General features: G+C 36.9%; 1 protein-coding gene across 2 annotated transcripts in view; it reads right to left on the bottom strand.

Annotated features, from left to right (window-relative positions):
- Nucleotides 1-21441, bottom strand: part of fbn2 (fibrillin 2) — a 115196-nt gene extending 93755 nt beyond the window's left edge. For both annotated transcript variants that reach the window (XM_088629828.1, XM_088629829.1), the window contains exons 1-6: nucleotides 20905-21441; nucleotides 20199-20281; nucleotides 17807-17905; nucleotides 17259-17354; nucleotides 15146-15241; nucleotides 1250-1447 (exon numbers count right to left, since the gene is read on the bottom strand). In XM_088629828.1, the coding sequence (XP_088485954.1) occupies nucleotides 1250-1447; nucleotides 15146-15241; nucleotides 17259-17354; nucleotides 17807-17905; nucleotides 20199-20281; nucleotides 20905-21086 (754 nt within the window). In that variant the 5' untranslated portion in view covers nucleotides 21087-21441. The remainder of the gene's footprint in view (nucleotides 1-1249; nucleotides 1448-15145; nucleotides 15242-17258; nucleotides 17355-17806; nucleotides 17906-20198; nucleotides 20282-20904) is intronic.

The following is a 21441-nucleotide window of genomic DNA, read 5'->3' as shown; positions in this document are numbered from 1 at the left end:
TGCCATAATCCCATTCTAGGGCAGTGCACAGCATTTTAGTTTTAATTTGTGCCTGGGAACTAATGTTTCAAAGCAGCATTGATAACTATGTTTTGAACAGACTGGCAGAGATATCTTAAAAAGAACTGAAGTGGATTTGAAAAGGTACCCCTTAGTAAGATAACTGCAAATGCAGTAAGGGAAGCACGAGGTCGCTCATTTATTTTCAATAGCCGCAGTAGGCAGGTCCCACAGAACTATCTTAAATGATAATTATCACAGAGCCAGACCTTTGAAGCAAAATATAACGTTGCAATTCTTTTGGCAGGGTGGGAGGTATAGATGAAAGTGTTAAATTATCCATTTTAAGTTAAAAAATAATTTTATGATGTGTTTTGGAAAGATACCCAGTTACAACATATATAATCTCAATTCATTCTAAATACTTACAGTTTTTAATTAACAGAATCTAGGAGAAGCAACAAATATTAATTTAGGTAAGCTAGTCTAAGATTATTTCTAGACGTCTTCAAAACTGTAGCTTTTTCTTTCAAGATCAAACAGCAGAATGTACTGTAGATAGGAAAGTAGGTATAAAAGGAAGAAAGCTGTCTGCACTTGACACAGCAGAGTTTCTTCACTTGGGACAGTAAAAATCAGTTACTCAAAACTATTAATTAGAAACAAGTTATTGACTGTTTTTCACAGACAATGCTTACTCTACTTCAAATGTACAAGTGAGTTTTTCAGTTCAGTATGGTTTTGTAATGTCATAAAACATCAATATGTACAGTATAAAGAGTCTAGATGAAGATGAATGTTATTAATTGCATATTTTACATCTTACTATAAAATATGAAATAGTGTCAGTAAGGCATGATGCCCTGCAAAGCTAGGTTCATATTTGTATTAGATTTTGAACTTATCCTAATTAAATAGAAATTGAAAATTATAACACAATTGGGCTCTAGATCTTCTCCTGTACCTGAAGCCCCTATTAACAGAGCATTCTAAAGCACTTTCTCCTACTGTTTGGTGGATGACACTGCAATCTAAGGGGTACACAGCATGTTTGTGATTGGACCTACAACATAACAACACATGTTAGTATTGCCCTTTGAGTACCACCTTTCCAAAGACTCATTTGCCCAAGGGTGGTTTCTAAGGTAATGCACATTTTGCATGTTGTTGTTTTTTTTCCCACGGACCTTATGGTCCTTAAGCATGATGACTCTGGCATTAAAGCAAGAGCTCCAGAGAAGCAACTCACCTTGGCAGGCGCCAGTTCGAATATTAGGGATGAATCCCCGACGGCAGGGCTCAGGCTGAGCTGGGCACGTTTCACAGGGGTGGCCCCAGGCCTGGCCAATGGTGGCACAGCACAGCGTCTTAGTGCACACGATGCCACTGACCTGACCTTGGCACATCTGGTTGCTCACCTGCATAAAGCAAGGTCCGGTCCTGTAGTCTGTGGGGAAAGACATTTTTTTCATTAGTAACAGCCATAGCTGTCGGCAACTGTGAAACAGCAAAGTCTGTGCAAACAGATAAAGCAAATTAACAAACTACGATCTTCATAATTTCCTCATGGAAACTTACAGTAATAGTAGCACAAATTAATCCCAATACGTACCTACGTTGAGTGAAGGTGATTTGTATTTACTGAATTAGTATCCATTTTAACACTGTAATTAACAAAATATCTTCATTAATAACACGTCATTAATGTCATAAACGTTTTTTAAGGATCATATTTAAGGTTGGACAGATTTTTTGACAAGGCAAATTGGTAATCTTTTACCTGAATTAGCCTAAATACAACCCCTTCATAAACACTATACAACACAACATAACAACTCACACTCTACTTGTACAAATTACTGTACATTAGAAGCAAGCAATTAAAATAGTTTTAATCAGACATTGTTTTAGCCGAAACCCCAGAGGGGAATTCTATTTACAGAGAAGTACAGAGAAGTAATGTGAAAATAATGAAAGACACTGTTAAAGACCTTTTGCCAATGCATTTCAGTAACAACGGCCCAGAATTGTTTGTGTGTTGTTTTATTTGGTTACGTGGTTATAAGCATCTTGTTTTATTGTGTTGTAGTATTGAATGAGTTGTGACAGTGTTTTTAGACTCACTCAGTTGTTACCAGCAAATTACATAGTGAGTAATTTTCTGGTATTTTTTTCTCGGTAATAATGGTAATGGTATTGTTAATTTTATGCAGAGCTTTGTTAAACTAAAGTGGTTATGTCTCTTTCCAGATATTTCATGATCATAAAGTAACATCTATTGCCTTCCATACAATGGGCACAACTTTAAACCATGGTGGTTTCTAATATACTTGTACAGTCTTAAAGAACTTCTATTGTACTGTAAGATTGTGAAACACAGGTGCTGAAAAACCTAAACATATGTTAACAAAGAGCATACCATGTGGAAGGCCACAAAACTATTTACATGTTACTGTATTTGGTTTATTTAGTTCAACGGCTACCCCCATTCTATAGAAGTGTCATAAAGAGATTTTACTGGCTTTTAAAAACAGCCCAACTGTCAATGACATCTTTGTTGCATTTTGGCAAGAAACAAAGTCTATCAAAGGCTACAGGACACAGCTGTCCAGAAGGTGCAGTGTCTGTGTAAAGAGAAATGCTATGCTACAGAGCACATGGGCTGAATATACACAGTAAAGCACCGAGGGATCTGAGGCTAGTTCTGTCTAAGGCGATGATATGTGTTGATTATCTATGAGAGCAATCTCTGGTGTGGGAAAGTGAAACCATAGCTGACATGTATACTTTATCTCTGTATACAGAAAGTCAGATGACAAATTAAAAGCAAAAATCACCCATTTTAGTTGGAAATCTGAGATTCCATAGAAAGAAGAAAACAGAATCAGCTGCAACCGATTTACATTTAAGCTGTAAGACAGTACTGCATTTAATAAACTGTAGAAATGATACAAGTTCACCAAATATGAATCCTTTTCAAAGCTTTACTGTAAAGGAACACGTATACAAATCCAGTAAATATCTGTAATCATGAGGTTTAAAACCAATCTGATTTTATTTGTAATTATTTTTGATAATAATAATATAGTTGATTATGTAAATGCACACTGATAAGAAATCAAACCCAGATCTGTAAGATATAAATCAAACACAATTTTGGACCACTATTTATTTTATGTATTGTAATTCAGCTGAAAGACTGCACTTAATCTTATGTACAGTACATCAAGAGCTGATGTCTATATCGGTTCAAATTTACAGTTAAACAGTACACTTTTTCAAAGTAAATATTCTTGGTTAATATTAAATTATACATCAATCAAAAATGGTTTAGGACTTAGCATTTATAAAATCATGACTTAATATTTAATATTAGTATATATATTATTTGGAAAACAGGTGTTATACCCTGAAAAATATTGAGTATATACAGGTACAGTATGCCAAGTATTTAAGTCAAATTAGAAACAAGTGTTTTGAATGCTTTTTATTTCCTATAGTTAAAATCTTTTTGGTATTTAAATTAGAATTTTTATTAATCTTTATTATTGAGAAAACAAATATTGACCATTTTCTGTTGCTTATAAAAAACTGCAATTTATGGTACTCCTCCAAAGTATAATATTTACAATATTCCATAGTGTTATTCCCATTCCTTCCAAGCACATTCTGCAATTTAAAAAAGCCATTTAAATGTGATTATAATTATGTACTTTGAGGCTCTTGATTTTCTCTTCATGTGAAGTGTGCAGTCCCAATCACTAGTGATTAGGCTGTTTTTTAAGTTACGAGCAAGACTAACCTTGGTTTTTTACTAGGCTCAAACAATGGATGCTCTGTTGCCATCATCCAAGGAAAAGCCTTGATTAAGCAACTCTGTACAATACATATTTTCCAAACAATTCATCCTGGAAAAACGTTTTGAGTACACAGTAAAGTGGGAAAAAAATCCACATATTTCCACAAAACAATTATGGCATACCAGCATACTCCCTCCCTCCACATAATGCCAAGTAAATAATAATAATAATAATAATAATAATAATAATAATAATAATAATAAACTTTATTTTATATAGCACCTTTAAAGGTGGCTTCTCAAAGTGCTTTACAGAATGACAACAACAATAAATAAAAAAAATACACAAGATAAAACCACAATTACAATATACAGAGGAGACCGTGGTGGTACTAAGAAAAGCAGAGGGGTGAAGAATGGAACCAGTTAAGTAAACAAGGTAAACAAAACTTTAGTTGATATTTGTTTAAATCTATTATCGCGAGGGTTTTTGACAGATTAATTGCAAGCAAAAACTGCAATACCAATTATTATATAAACAGCAGGTGCTGGAAGGAGATAGTGCTGCCTATTTAAATTGAACATTAATGTTTCTGGAGCAACACAATTTAAGCCAGTAAACAAAATCAGTTTAATAATTCTACAGCCTCCAAAGTGGCTCAACTGGTAAGGGCACTTGCATTATGAATACTGAAGTATATAGAAATATTTTTTTTTACTAATGAACTGGAAAATGCTTCTGTATATATTGTGTTGTGCTTCACCATGCAGTATGAATAATACTAAGCTCACAACCTCTGCAACCAAGGAGAAGTAAGTGGAATATCTCAGACTAGCCCAGTTAATCTCAATATTTAAACACAATTATGCATGTATTCTAAATTAAATTGTCAGAACACCTTAACAATAGGCAAAATTCATATGGGCTAGAGTGTCTCAAAGGTACAGGCAGTGAAATACAGTGACATTTATACCTAAATTTGCTTACAGGTAATGAGCCCCAGTACCTATGGCAACATAAAATTACTAGGTTGAATACAAAGCCTGTTTTTGTTTTAGTTTGATTACAACAAAAGCATTGAAGCAGTCAAAATATATATTATGTTGTTCATAAAACATTTATAGTAATCTCATGATTACAAAAACTCTGTGACTTTAAAGGCAAAATAAATATTGACTTTGCTGTACTAATACATTTGAAGGACAGTATACTGTAAATAACACTGTTGTTAGATAATTATTGTACAGTAATTAACATATTCATTACATATATGGCTTTTATCTTTAAGAATTGTATCTTTTTCCCTGTGGGTCACAGTCATCTCTTTGTGATATCGCAGTTTTAAAAGGTCGTTATTTGGAAATGCTTGTCATGCTTTTTATGTTGACATAATATTAAAATGCTAGTCCATAGCATAATAAAAATGGTATGCCTTGCTTTTGCATATTTTGAAAGCAAGATGTGATGTTTATTTTAGTGTTTTGTACTGAGAAACAGAATCAGTGAAAAGCAAGGTTAAAGGTTAAAAAACTGAAAGTGTGGAACCACCTTGATAAAGAGGTTATAATTTTACTTCTCTATTACCATTGCTCTTTGAAAAGCATCTCTGTCGGACAAAGTAAGTATCTTCTACAAATATTTTCTTTTGAGGCACACAACATTATTGTTCTTTTCTTCCCTAACATACTATAATTACACGTTCCTTATGAAGGTGCTCAAAAATATCTTTTTGATATCATAAAAAACATTAGACAATTTCAGAAAGTCCAAAGGTGGTTCCATCACCCAGCTTGCTCTAGTCTGTGGTAGAGTCATTTATACACTCCTATCAAACTCAATCTGTGACAACTTCAAAAAGAGACACCTTGACTGGATAAAAGTAGAGAATCACAAGGAGCTCTGTGTATGCGAGACTGTTACAGTAACATCACCAAGCACATGTGATTCACATGTGTGTGTGAAGGTTAGAAAAGATCTGCATCCAGGCTGGTGGAACTGACTGTGATTACCATATGGGCTGAATAAATGCGCTTGGAAGGCTGGGCTTGGTACAGTATGTGCACTATATGAGTGATAACCCTTGTTAACTGTACATGTTCTCCTGGTTTCTTTCTACCTCCTGAAGACATGCTGGCTAGATGTAACTGGCTACTTAAAATGATCCCTTTCTCCACAACCTTCTTATAAGGATTGGTATCCCATCTAGTGGGAGAGTAAGTGTGTGCTCTCAGTTACTCAGTCACTTACAAAGCTAATTTTCCAGTTTTTGTATTTTTAGAATATGAAATTTTAGAGAAGAGAAAAGCAGAAAAGCGATTTTCTCATTTGTGGCATTCAAAATAATTCTATAATAATGTTAATTGCCTTCTTGATAATGCATGTAGAGTTTAATCTGAACAATATGCTTCATATGTAGAAACTGCTATTTGCGATTTCTAATTATTTAGTTAGGAATTTCCCCATTGTGATGAAAAGAACACCAACTAATTACCATTCAGATTAAGAATAGACTCATTACTTCATTCCTAATTGCCATATCATGTTCAGTCTACATTCAGTGTAAGCAAGGAAGGAACCCTTGAGTAACAGAGACTGAACTCCTGGAATGTGCTCGCTACTGGTGCTGCCAAAAGCTATTTTAATACTTGAGGCTACATTTCAGAAGTTCAGAACAATTGAAACTTTTCACTGCGTGCACTGGACATATGATCACGATCGTAAGATCAATTTCCTGCTCTTAGCAGTAGAAGTGGACTAATAAGTTTCACCCTTGCTTTTAGAGTAATGTGATAAAGGTTTCAGATACAACATTAAATTAAGATCCCTTCTACTTAGGGATATCACAGATCCTATTCAATGCAAAGTAAATGTTCTCTAAATCTAGTGATACATTACAAGCTTTCATGGTAAAGCGCAGTATAGTTAGTGAACTATTTTGATAGTAATACTATTACCAGTAGTTGGCACTCTTCCGGCTGGACTAGAATGCCCCCGTTTAGAAACCAGGTATACTATACTGTAGGACATGTTGTCCTTCATATGAGCCCTGATGTCCTAATTACTTGGTCATTAAAGATTCCATGGCAAGTTGCAAGAGAAACTGTATTAATATCTGTGTCCTGGCTAAATTCCAGTCTGGGATTTTATAATCTGGCCTTCCTTAAGCTCCCCCTTTACTCAAAGGTCAAAGCAATTTCTTACTTTTGCTACAGTTTATAGTGAGACTTCTGGTGCTTCACATCACCCAGGTGGGTGCTGCACTTCAGTGCTGGATAAAGTGGATCCCCTCCAATACGAAAAGCACTTGGGATGAAAAGCATTATATAAAAATAAATATTACTCTCTATCACCTAAAATTGCCCCTTTTTGTTCAATCAGAAAAACTGATTTCTCACATTTCTAGCTTGTCTGCTGTGAAGTGAGCTGCTGATGTAAAACAGCTGCTGTTTGACGCTTAAGGGAGCAGTTAACATCAGCAGAGCATGAAGTCATGTCCCACTTAATTGTAAATTTCTGTGCAATCCTATTTAAATCACTGAGATTCCTAAAAGATGCACCATATTACGGTTACATTCAATAGCAGCAGTACTATTGCTACAAAAAGTTTAAAAACCTACTGCATGTGCAATTAACTGAGTTATCAGCTCTGCTCCAGGAAACAACTCCAGGAAAAATCCTAAAAACCAACCTTTAATAAACAACCTATGTACAGGAAAAATGACTAAACCAAAAGTTATAATGTTGCAATAATCTTCACAACTCTCTCCACACCATATCTACAGTTTAATTGAAACAGCATGTTTCCATTTATTATTTCCATGAAAACAGTCAGGAATTCCCCTATTTGATTGTGAAATAGACAGTAATTAGTCAGAATTCAAGTAGATTAACAATACCCATTCATCATATTCTAATTTATACAAATGTATTCATTTCCTAATGTACACAATGTAAAACATTCATAATTTATACAATTATTTACAGTATTCTATAATTTACACAATTATGGAAAATACTTAAAACTGTACAAAGTTAAACAGAAATGAGGGCCGACATTTTCAAAATCTTCCAAAAAGGAAATGAAAGGATCAGCCCGGCATTCTGTTTTTGATATACAGTGAAAAGCTGTCAACCTGTCGACTGTCAAAACTGTCAAACTTTGAATAAGTTAATATTTCATGTTTTGCAAGGCATTAAGTCACTGCGCAGATGCCACTAAAACAAACCAGATTAAGCACATATAAGTAATGTTGATGTAGGGGTTTTAACATACTGTATAAGAATCTTCTAAATGTCTAAGGCTATCAAATCCATGTCAGCAGTGTTATATTGATGCATCTCGCAAAACATTATCGATCACATTGTTTGTATGTTTATACTTTAGACTGCATTTTATTTTTGGTCTTTCATTAAATTCAGCTGGGTTGCAGAACTTGCTTTTTTTCCTGACAACTTACTAGTGTTTTGCTAATTAAAGTAGAAAAAATCCTATCTGCCTATAGTACTCACAGACCGCATTACTGCGACAAGTCAGAGTAACTACACCCTCATTAGCGGAGAACATTTCTGCTCAACATGTAGGTCTCCTTTCATAAATTGCATAATTAATAACATCTTAAATTCGGTTACTTTTTTGTTAATCCAAAATAAAAACATATCTGGCATGACTGTAGAAATATTTGTACAAAACCAGATGGCAGATGGGATTAGGTGCAAATATTTGATTATTTAAAAATAATTATTGAATCAAAATAATTAGATATAAGGGAAAGGTCACCATACAACAGAAGAGGATAATTTAGTATGTCATATCTTACAAAATGCCAACAGTTGAAAATTTTATTTTCTGTAGCTCTGTTTGATCAAGGACGTACAAAGCAATATATTATTTTTCCAGGGAGCAACAGAAATAAACCCACTCCACTGGAAATGCTATTCATTTTTAGTGCTCATTTCACAAAATTAAGTTTGACATTACTAAGTGTCTATTCATCTGTTTGATGAAAATACTGTATGTGTCTTAAGCCTCCTGATTCAGAAGGGAATGTATACTCTTTAACAAGGAGCAATAGTTTCACAGAGAGTACCCAGGAATCTTTTATGTTAGTAATTTAGTACAAATTAACATTGACTTAATGGATCAAGTACTTCTGTTTAGATACTGTATAGGGCAAGGAACTTAACAGAGAAATAAATAATTAAATGAAAAGGTACTTAAGTTTTACTTAATTTTCCAGTAGATAAACGGGTGGTTCACTTTTACCATATTAATGAAACAATTCTAATGCAAAAACTTCACTTCAAACTATCAAGCTGATACACTATGACTCACAAAAGCTGTATCACTGCAAGCAAAATCAATCAAATTAGAGGCTTTTGACAACTGGCTTACTTAGACTGCCTTGTCCTACAATTACTTATTTTTTGCAGATCCTTAATAATTTCAAATTCTCATGTTAGCCTGACCCAAATCCCCTGTGGCTTATAAATTTATATGTTGTATAAATTTAATGACATCTGTTATTGCACTTTAAGCCTCTGATTAATTTTACAGAGACATAAAGCTAACTGTACATAAAAAAAACAATAAGGGCAACATAGCTGACACTTGAACCAAATTTACAGTGTCTACCTTTTAAATTCTCAAGATAGAGGGATGCTAAGTATTGCCGATACCAATTATGAACAATAGTTTGTAGTTTAAATGTAGCCCTGAGCAATTGTTATACATTATCTGTCCCAGAAGATATTTCTAAGTTTTTTTAGCATAGAAAAAATAACAGTATACTGTACAACTCTCCAATCTGTATGCTTGAAATATCCTAAATATTATACCTAGTATACTATAAATAACAGTTCTCATTTCCTTGAGTATAATTGGGAAAATACCATAATGACATGGTGATTTATTGTCTTTTAGCCACCCTAGTCTCTGCTGAACCTCAGTGTCAGAGAAAAGAAGAGAAATAATGAGATCGCTGCCTTGTTTTTGTAAAGCAATGCAGTTAGATTATGAATTCTACTTGAGTTATCATCATTTTGACAAGGTCACTCAAATCAATGGAAACCTGTGTTCTGCACATTTAGAGAGGATCAAAGAGAACTGATCAAGTACCATGGTAAGATCCAAATAAACAAAATGTATATACTGTACATAAATAAAAACGGAATAAAATTGGTAAGAAATGACATACAAAATTTCAAATAAAACATTTATGAAATGAGAACTATAATTACAGTTACACATCACTGAATATTCACATGTATGTCTAGACAGAAGTTAAGACTTATGAGACTAAAAACCTAGATGAAAGCACTACATCTGTGTATTCAAATAAGATGGGAAAAGCATGTAATTTTCAAATTGCCATTGAAAACCAGGTTGCCTTGGATAAAACCTTTGGCGCTACAGTCTATACAAAACCCAGCCCAAGGACAACAATGTTTGCGATAGCAATCTCATACTGCACCTTCATTGCATGAAAGTGTTTACTTAACTTGAACAAGGTACAACGTTTATCGATCGCCAAGCAGCAGGCCACAGAGAAAGAGCTCCAGCGCATCATCAATGCTGGGCATGTGGAGCCCTCAGACCAATGGAGGCCAGTGCTCATCAAGGAGAAAGACAACTTCTTCTGGTTGTCCTGTAGACTACCTGGACCTTAATCATGTGACTAGGAAGGATGCCTTCACATTCCCAAGAACTGACGAGGACTTAGATCACATCAGGGTATCCCACTGGTTAAGCTCCTTGGACCACTGCGGTGCTTATTAACCGGAGTGAGCTGTGGCAGTTCCAGGTCTTGCCCTTTGGCTTGTGCAATACCCCAGCCACCTTTGAGCAGCTAACGGAGAGAGTCCTGGCGAAAGCATTACTGCTCCTGTCAGTGTGTAATCTGTTTAGACGATCTCCTGATCCATGTGTCGGATTTCAAGGCACTGTCGAATGGTGGCTGGTGTTCCAGTGTATCCAGGAGGTGGGGATGAAGTCCAAAGAAGTGCAGCTTTCTGAAGACTGAGACACTGTTCCTGGGACACAGAAAGAGTTACCAGGGGGTCTCCACTGACCTGGAGAAGGTGAAGGCAGTAATGATCTGGCTGTTGTGCAGCACAGTGAAGGAGCTTCAGGGTTCCTAGGCCTGGCATCCTATTACCATAGGTTTGTAAGGGGATTCATGGATCTCATGAATGAGGGGTCATTTTCAAGTGGTCGGAAGAGTGCGAGGAGGCCTATGGCACCCTCATGCAAACTCTCACCCCGTCCCCAGTCCTGCCTATCCCCTCACTGACCAGCCCCTCGTGCAAGATACGGATCCAACTGATGTGGGCATTGGAGCAGTGCTGGCTCAGGAGGGACCTTAGAGAGCAGGTCATTGGGCTCTGAGCCACTCTGAGAGCAGCTTTTGCATCACAAGCCGGGAACTGCTGGCTGTGGTTCAGGCACTTCCACCCATTCCTGTATGGGAGGCCGTTGTTGGTCAACTCCGACTATGCTTCACTATAATGGCTGGTGGGATTCAAGGAGCCAGGGGGGCAGCTCACCTGGTGGCTGAAGACCCTGGTGGAATATCAGTTCACAATCAAGCATTACTCTGGGGCTCAGCATACCAACACTGATGCTCTATCCAGACATCCATGTGCAGATGAAGCCTGTGCCCACTGTGAGTAGAGGGAGCGCTGAGAGGAGGAGAAGTGGCCATCTCCAGGTTCGTGATAGTAAGGGGCCCCACAGGGCCACCCCATCTGTGGCTTGACTTGGACAAGCTCGACATACTCTACGGGAGAGACTGGGGGATCAATGTAGGTTTGGCTAGAATAGGGATGGGCACCAAAGAAGGCAGAGCTGAGCCCTTGCTCCAGGTCTGTGAAGGGGTTGGTGGCCCTGTGGGACTCTCTGGCAATCCAGAACGAGATGCTGTACTGAAGCATGGCAGTGTCTGGCACTGGTGAGAGATGGTGGCTTCTGGTTGTCCTGAAGGCATTTCAATAGACAGCATTGAAGGGAGTCGTTGGAGCACCTGGTGTGGGGCATTTTGGGGTCAAGACCCTACAAATGGTGTGGGCTATTGAGTGGGAAAGGTGCCATTTGGACACTTACAACGTCTGCTGCACATGTGATAACTGGGTAGAATAGAAGGGCCCAACAGGCCAGTCTCATGCTCCTCTCCAGCAGTTACAGGTAGGGACACCCATGGAAAGTGTGGGAATAGATGTCCTAGGCCCTTCTCCATGCCCTGAGGTAGGAAATTGCTTCATCCTGGTGGTCATAGACTACTTTACAAGGTGGCTGAGGGACTTATGCTCTGCCTGATCAGAGTGCACTGGCTGTGGCAGATGCCTTCTTGCATTTGGTAGTAGCAAGTTCGAGGTGCCGGAGGAGCTGCATAGCAATCAGAGGTGGAACGTTTGATTCTCAGTCTCAGCTGTGCGGGCAGCTGGGGATTAAGGAGACCAGCACCACCCCTCTGCACCTGCTGAGTGATGGGTTAGTGGAGCATTTCAAGCGTACCCTGGCCACCAAACATTGACCACTCACCACCAGAAGACTGAGACAGTCAACTACCTCTGGGTCTGCTGGTGTATGGAACGGATGTGCAGGACGCTTAGCTGTACCCTCAGCAGCACTCAGGTCTGGGAGGGATCTCCAAACCTAGGATTAAGAGTGGTGCCTAGAGACAATCCTCAGGCAGGTACTGACTCTGCCTATCTAGCAGACCATCACAAGAGGATAGAGAAAGGCCACCAGTTCATGAGGGAGCACTTGACTGAGGTGGGGCTCCACCAAAAGAGATACTATGATCTGAAGGGTAAGGGGCAGCCCTTTGATCTAGAGGATGAGATGTGCGTGTCCTGCCCCAAGAGATGAAATGGGCTGCATACATTTTATCTTCTATCTTCATAAGTCTTCCATGCCCTGATACAGCAAAGCATTCCCAGAGCATGATACTGTCACCACGCTTCACAGTAGGGATGGTGTTCTCAGGATTATGTTGACTGTTAGGCTTATGCCAAATATACAGTAACGCTTACCATTGAGGCCAAAAGAGGTCAATTTTTGTCTCGTTAGTCCATAAATTCTTAATCAATTGGGTCTCAAAGTTTAGTCTAGATCTGATGTGTTTTTTTTATCACTCTCCCATGAAGCCCAAATTTGTGAAGAATCCAGGTAACTGTCATACACACAGTTTCTCCCTTTCTCATCCATGGAAGACTAATTCCTTTAAAGTCCTCTTGGCCACCTCCGGTTCTAGTGCTCTTGCACCTGGATACTCAGTTATTGGGGACACCCTGTTCTTCAAAGTTTCACAGTTGTGCCATATTTTCTAAATTTCTTTATACTGGACTTTACTGTGCTTTGGGGAATATGTACTGCCTTGGAAATTTTCTTATACCCTTTCCCAGATTTACTTTGAAAGATTCTTTGTCTTCATGGTGTAGTTTTTGTTCTTGGGAGCACTAATCTACTATGGGATTAGGTATATTTATCCTGTGAAATATCCTAATTGCACACAGGTAAACTCTAGCTAACAAATTATGTGACTTCTTAAGACATTGGTTGCACCATAGCCTGTTTACGTGTGTCATAGTAAAAGGGGTAAATACTTATACAATAACTTATTTTTTCTGTTTGTATTCATAAATAATTTAGGAAGATCTGTAGAGTTTTGTTTTCGGTTTGTCATTATAGAGTATTTAGTGTTGATCAATGGCAAAAAATCCCTGTGATTCTATATTGCAACAGTAAAATGTAAAAAGGGGGTTGAATTCTTTTGATAGCCATTGTACAAGAAGATCTACAACAGTTAAAAGAAGACATTTCACAATTTATAATGACCAAATAAAGTTTGAATGTAAACCTCATTGAAATGTTACGGAAAGACCTGAAGCAAATTGTTCCTGCATGGGAACTCTTAAATGCCACCGAATTTAAGTAGTTCTGTATGGAACAATAAGCCAAAATTTCTAAGCACCAATGCAAGAGATTAACAGTTACAGGAAATGTCTGATAGAAGTCACTGTCACTGGATTATTTATTAAATAATCCAAATACATTTTATGATTAAATGTATCTTAATCTTATGTTAAGACTTCCATGAAGATTCAGTGCTGTTTTAGGTTTACAGATTATCTCAGCATTATATGCTTTTAATTACAGTTACAAACATTTTGGGTACTAGAAATAAAAAATGTATTTGTGCAATTTATATTATTTACACTGTTTTGGAGTATGGGCTAAATCATAAATACAACCACTAAAGAATAAATCAATTATTATTACTTAGAATCATGGGTCATTGCTATGCAATAAAGCACAGCAATACATTTATGGAATGTATGGCAGCTTAAAGAAATAATGTATAAGAATTATTTGGTTCTTCATTATTTATGGACAAAGTAGCTCTCCTTTTTTTGGGTTTTATTTTTTGCCCATTTGGCATTTTAGATTTCACAGTTTGTTTAAATCATTTTACACAATACCAATGCAGCCATCTCATTTTTTTTCTTTCTTTGCTTATATGTTGTTTTGCAATTTGAGCAAAAAGAAAAAGTGCACAAAGAGTGCAATAACATTTCATTATGGTCTTTGAGAATGTTGACATGGTCAGATTGTGAAATAGTTATTTTACTTTACATTACTTTACGAGAATGACCAGATCTTGAGGTTGAGTGTATTATGCTTTATTGTAGCTTTTAAAAAGGATACCCATACATCCTGCTCATGCATAACCTGTGCTTTTGCACACACACATGTATACCATTTTCAGATCAATGAAAGGTACTTAGCTAAAAGCATCATACTGAAACATTTACACAAGCATGGTATTCAACAACAGTAACAGTAGTCCATTTATTATACATAATCATTTAATCTTAAGAACACACCTGTAATCTAAGATGGAAGAAATCCAAAAACACTTGCAGTATGTAAAAAATCCCAAACCAGAAGACCTTTGCAGTCATTTGCAGAAATTGCTCCAATGGACAGAAAAAGAGCACGTCTACCCTTTGCTAGTGCCCAAAAACGAGACACTATAGTTAGATGACCTCTATTACCAGTCATTATTTATGTGAGTCCTTTGTACTTTTGTGCGTCTCTGATGTACAGCATCTGGTTGTTTTGTTCTCCACACTTTAGTATTTCAAAAACTGGAAGGTGAATTTTATTCAAATAGAGACAGGCCCAAAAATTGAAAATACCTTGCAGCCTTTCTTAAAAAGGTCACGTCCACCATTTAAACAAAGAGGAAAAATGGATTTGTGTTTGAAAAGTGCCAGGAGATCTGGAGCTTAAGCAGAACCACTCTTGCAGGGAATGAGTAATTGTTTCCACTGTTTTATCTTACCTCTTTCACACTGTGGGCCTGTAAAACCGTACACACAAGCACAACGGTTGGGTCCAATACAGCGCCCTCCATTCTGGCACCCATCTTCACAGACAGCTAAAACACAAACCGAGTTAGACACTAATGAGTGCTTACTGTATGAAGCAATTCTCATGTCAATAGATTTGGTTCCTTACCTTTTGTCAAGTGTTTGTTATAAACCGTATCAATTTCATGTCTTATAATTGTGCAAATAATTTTCTCCAAAACAGACGCCAGATTATTTATGTTGGCAATCAATGGATTTAGGGAGACTCCAGCTCTCATTACGATCTGCTATGAGACTGAAATTCACATTAAACAAATTAAAGTTTGGAAGATACTCTGTTTCATATTGGGCTCATGGCCACTGCCAAGTTGCAGGAAAATCTTCTAACTGTTTAAGTAATGAAATGCATTTCCTTCACTTTTTCAATATGGCTAGTGTTGTTTTAACTGTTTAACTGGAAATCCTTCAAGTCTAAAGTTTAATAAGCAGTCTCCAGTTCTTCTATAGAATGCCAAGAACCTTCTACACTCCTTTGAAGTGCAAATCAGACTGAATATTTCATCTGAAGAATACTTGCTTAATGTTATCCCAAGACAAAAGTCTGTGGCATACACAGTCCCGCAAATCAGTCACACCACTTTGAAATATGTGATGTTATTTTGATCTTCTTCCTGTCTCCATATTGACTGTGAGCTGACAGGAGGCCACATGCTCAGTTGTAGTAGTGTTTCTCCACCAGCAAAATTCTAATTTTGTTAGGAATTCATTTTTTGTTGCAAAAGCACCTAAAGTAGAATATATGAATCAAGATATTTCAACATCTTTTTAATTTACTACGTGCAATACAGACACTTGTTTCTGGATTAAACCAATATTTGAATCCATGAGCCCAAGTTCTAAATCAGGTAGCTCCTTTATTACTAGAAGAACTGTTTTTAGCATCCTCCTAGTGGAAGCCTGCCATGGATCACTACTTGTATTTTGGGAGTACCAACCAAATAGACGTCTGATTTATTCCACATTTTGTTTTGTTTTTTTTGTGTCCATCCACCCATTTTCTAACTGCTTCATTAAATTTAGGGTCACGCGTGAGCCAGAGCCGATCTCGGCAAGCAACGGGTGCAAGGCAGAGCACACCCTGGACGGGACTCCAGTCCACCACAGGGCACCCACAGATACAGATATGCACACACTCACACCTAGAGGCACAGCTTCTTTTTCCTAGAAGTCAAATGGGTGGAGCGGTGGCTCTGTGGCTAAGGATCTGCGCCTGTGGCTGGAAGGTTGCCGGTTCAAATCCCACAGCCGGCAGAGGAATCCTACTCTGTTGGGCCCCTGAGCAAGGCCCTTAACCCTAACTGTTCTAGGGGCGCTGTACAATGGCTGACCCTGTGCTCTGATCCCAAGCTTCTGTCCCTGTCTGTCCCTGTCTGTGTGTCTCATGGAGAACAAGCTGGGGTATGTGGAAAGACAAATTCCTAATGCAAGAAATTGTATAGGTCTAATAAAGTTGTTATGTTATAAAAAAATAACTTACCAATACTGTACTGTATGTCTTTGGACTGTGGGAGGAAACCAAGCACCCAGTGGAAATTATCGCAGATATCACCCCAAGTCTGGAACTGAACTCAATTCCCAGCATTGCTAATAACAGCGCCACTGTGCCACCCTTATATTATGTTGTCAAACAAAATTGGTCTATAATTTGATAAGATGACGATTAAGAGAGCACTTAAAATGTAATCACTACTAGTGGCCTCATTAAGTACCCTAGCAAATGTCGCTCTCAGAGAGAAAAGCAATTTCTCCATCAAATATACACGTCTCATTCAGAATTTCATTGGCAGGATTCTGACTTTAGACTTCACTGAGCACTCCTGCCCGCATCAAGGAGTCTGTTATATAACAAAGATATTACATACTTTCAACTAGACAGGAAAAATACTAAATACCTTCCAAACTCGAATTAATTTTATAATTTAAAGACATGTTTCACTTCTTACGTTGCTCAAATGCAGTATAAAAAAGGACAGGAATATTAGTGTAATTTCTGAATCAATCCTAGTGTATTTTTAAAATACTTACGCTGTCCACAGTAAGTGCCTGTGTATCCCTTTTGACAGTGACAACGATCCTCAGCACAAGACCCTCCATTCATACACCTAGTGTTACATTGTTGAACTGTAAAACAATATTCAGGAACAGTTAATAATTAAAAAAACTTACTTCACTACAAGGTTTTCCAGCAACATAACAGTCTTTCAGTACTTTTAGTAACCTCCCAAATGATAATCAATTGCAATTCAATTGATAATATAGTAATAGCAGATAGGAAAAGTTCAAACCATCACAATCTATACAACACTAAAAATGGTTCAAATATTTTTTCAATATTTAACTTCAATTAACATGCCATTTAATCATTTTATAAGGCATGTATGAAGTTGAAACATTTCAAATATAGACTAGTACTTGGATATATATTAATCTATATATATATATTAATATATATCCAAGCAATAGTATAGAGCTGGTTTGTTTACTGTTTATGATTTTAGAGTTTATACTTTATACTTTTTTGTTAATGAAAGACTCTGGAAAAAAATATTACTACACCATGGGCATGAACTTACTAGATTTAGACCCGCACGTTGGGGCTATCTGTCCACTGGAGCAAGTGCACATGTTTGGACGTGAGCAAAATCCATCACCACAGCTGTTACGACAAATGGCTGCAAATTAAAGAAAAAAATGAGACAATACAGAAATGTACAAAAATGTTTATTTGCGAACTGGCAAAACCAACTTCCAGCTTTAGCGAACACGTGGCGGAAGCATAATGAGGCTGAAATTGGACTCATACAAGACATGGACAGTGAAACAAACAAATGCAGCAAGAAGAGGACATGTGGTTAACATTTGTAGAAGTGAACATAATCCTTGAGAGTGTACTGTGTACTCAGCTATTCAACTGCTCATGAGCAGGAGACTTGCTTAAAACTAAACAGAATCCAAGTCATATTTAAATGTTTTTCAGACCACAGACAAAATGTAAGCACATCCAAATATTTAGATATTTAACACAGACTTTTACTAAACCTTTTCCTGTTATAAACTAGGGGCTATAACTGTTTAAACACCTTTTGGTGTCCTGAAATGAATCCTGCAGTACTTTCTAATTACAATTTTACCTTATACTTATTTAATTAGGTGATTTATATTGTCCTTTCAATATGTTTTTTTTCTCGTTTGGTCGTGATGTTAAAAACCCATGAAAAAATATTTTATAATATCCAAACAAGTTTAAATGGAGCTTTGTAATAGAGGTTTGTACTGACTGAAAGTGCTTTTGAATGCAGCTTTTCCTCCACAAAGGACAACAGTGGCTCTGACAACATCACTGACGGATATACAGTACAACGGCCAGCCAGTAGGTTCAAAGAATCGGTTACTTAAAAGGGACGGTAAGATATGGTACGCCTCTTCACCACTTTTTCAGTATAGTCTCCAATGACTTCCATGCACTTGGCCAACATATCCTTCAAACTGTACCAGCAAAATGGAAGTGCAGAAGTTACCCCTCTAACTATAATTTGGGCTCCTGTCAAGGGCTGAGACCTTGCATGATGAAAGTGAGTCTTTGGATTTTTATACAGTAAAATTGAGGTTTGGCCACAAGTGTACCGGTGTGAGGTGGGAGTTAAACAACTCTGGCTGGCTTTCCCTTTAAAATTCCGCTCGTTGGCTAATGGTTTTCTTTACATTTGCATAATGAAGCTCTATAAAAGTAGTTTTTGTGTAGCACATCGTTCTGCCATCATTTACACAGTGAACCACTCTATTCTCTTGTGTATCGACGCTGAGGATTAACTGTCCTTGGTTCCCTACTGGTCTCTCTGCACACTTACAACCTAGTATCTCTTATCGCTTCTCAAGGCTTCTTTTTATTTTTATGCTGATGGTCCTCAAATATTCCTCTTCCCTCTCTTCTGCTACTCATTTCTCCTTCCACTTGTCTCAGAGTCACCTCTTCCTCCATGCACTCCTACCACCTAAAACTCTAAAGTCTTAACTAAAATGAAAAAAAAAAAACTTCTTCAAGGATTCCATTTTAGTATTTTCTTTAGTTTAAATTAGAATTACAAAGTAAAAATCTAAGAAAATGTAAAACTATTCTTGACTTAATCCCAAAAGACAGAACTCAATTGCGACAGAACATACAGTTAAAGGGGAGCAGCAGTTGAGTGCAATACAATAGGTTAAAAAAATGCATCGTATACAAAAATGCAAAAAAGCAGATATTTCATTTGATAGTGTTCAAAGAAACATTTAAGGGTTTTAAAAATCCTTCATTAATTTCTTGTAAAAATTAGCAAGTGCTTTACCACTGACACCACTTCAACACACAATCCAATCCTCCCTTACTACCAAGTTCTGACTGGAACTTATATCAATCCTTTTTTCAACCCTTTTTGTTAAATAAAAAAAAACTATTTTAGACTAATAAAAAGTCAGAACGACAATTTATAGTAATTAACCTCTAAGCGCACATTCAGTAAACCATCTACATAATACTGAATCTACTTTATGAGTCAGTGTTATTCCACAACTATGAAAGAATTAGTCTGAATTATTCTGTAATTCATTCACATTTCTTCCTTCAAAATACATTCATAAATAATTGTTTAGATATTTATATGCATTGACAAAATACAATAATAAAATAACCTGTCAAAGCCTAGGTTTTCATAACTATTATCCATTGTGGCATCAAACATACAGCAGCCTTCAATACTTTAACATTTAGAGTATATAATTTAGTAAGATTATCGGTGCTGAACAATTACAATCCTCATTGCCCTAAAGATTTAAGAATTAAAAGAATGTATGGGTATCGTGACATAGTGCCCACTATCGGTTGTATGAAATTAGCAAATCGTGTGTGCGAATTTTACTGCACCTACAGTACAGTACAAACATACACAGATGTGTTTATTTGCATCTGCTTCAACACTTAGTACTCACGGACAATGCACTGGTTTCCTCCAGGTAATGTTTTCCAGCCAGGACAGCAATAGGAATGGAATCGAGACCCGCACACATTTGGCCTGTTGTAATGTATGATATTTTAAGGGAACACTTAATTTCGCATAATTCCGAAGCAAATTACATGAAATCAATCCAAATGTTCCGGACATTTAAGCAATAATACAAAATAAAGTTACATTACCAATTTACCAAAGCACAACCTAGATCGCAAAACACAACAAAATAAAAAAAATTCTACCATGATTACAATAATAAAACTATATTTATATATTTGTATACAAATAATATTTAAATATGAATAACTTAATTTTCGAAATTCAAAACCTACTGTGAATATGCTGAACGTATAATGCAGTTTTAAGCAACGTGCCATTATTTGTTTCCTCATATGCAGCAATCAAATCTAGCCTAATTTAAATTAATACTCTACACATTGAATTAAACAGGATTCCAAAGCATATTCAAAGCGAACAAAGTATTACTCTCTTATTTTACAACTGAATGTTAAGACTGTTAATTCCATGTTAGTTAGAGCGGTGATGTGCAAATTTGACCACGTTGACATATCCACTAATTCCCCTGAATAAGCAGGTAAAGCGCTTTACTTTCCGATTACTTTCCAGTTATCAACATTAAAAAGCAAAGGCCTGGGGGTATATATGGGAGCTAAAAACTTTCTTACCCTCTAAGAAAGTCTTGTTGTCCTCTCCTTCTCACTCTGCTCAATGCTGAGATTTTCTCCTCATCTGCCTTGAATTGGTCTTTTTCATGGTTTGCGGGAATTTGTCCTGTTACTGTCAGCACTGAGAGAGCTGATAACGCTACAGATCCTATAACGTACTGTAGAATCCACCGAGTCCCCATAATACAAAACCTTCAAGTTTGCAGAACTGCAGTGTTTTACTTCAATCCGTGCAAAGTGCTTCTTTCTGATTTCGGTTAAGCCCAGAGAAGCGTATCAAGTTGTTTCCGAAAAGTAACCATTCACCAACTCCTCTGCCTTTGGGAAATCGGGGAGAAAGAAGATTTCAAAGAAAGAAAAACTATTTGTTCGAACAGGTCTCTGCTTTTCACGAATCGCATGCTCAGTTTTGAGCCATTGCGGGTTGTTAAAAAAGCAGCCAGTATCGAGCAGGTTTACAAAAAGCTTGAACACCTCAGCACTCCGAAACGATCTGAGCTTGGAAGAGAACAAAATAGTCTGAGGTTTGGGGGCTGC

The sequence above is a fragment of the Lepisosteus platostomus genome, chromosome 4, assembly GCF_059453375.1.
Source record: "Lepisosteus platostomus isolate fLepPlt1 chromosome 4, fLepPlt1.hap1, whole genome shotgun sequence".
NCBI lineage: Eukaryota > Metazoa > Chordata > Actinopteri > Semionotiformes > Lepisosteidae > Lepisosteus > Lepisosteus platostomus.
Note: the sequence above shows the minus strand (reverse complement) of the source record. Positions and strands in the feature narration are given on the sequence as shown.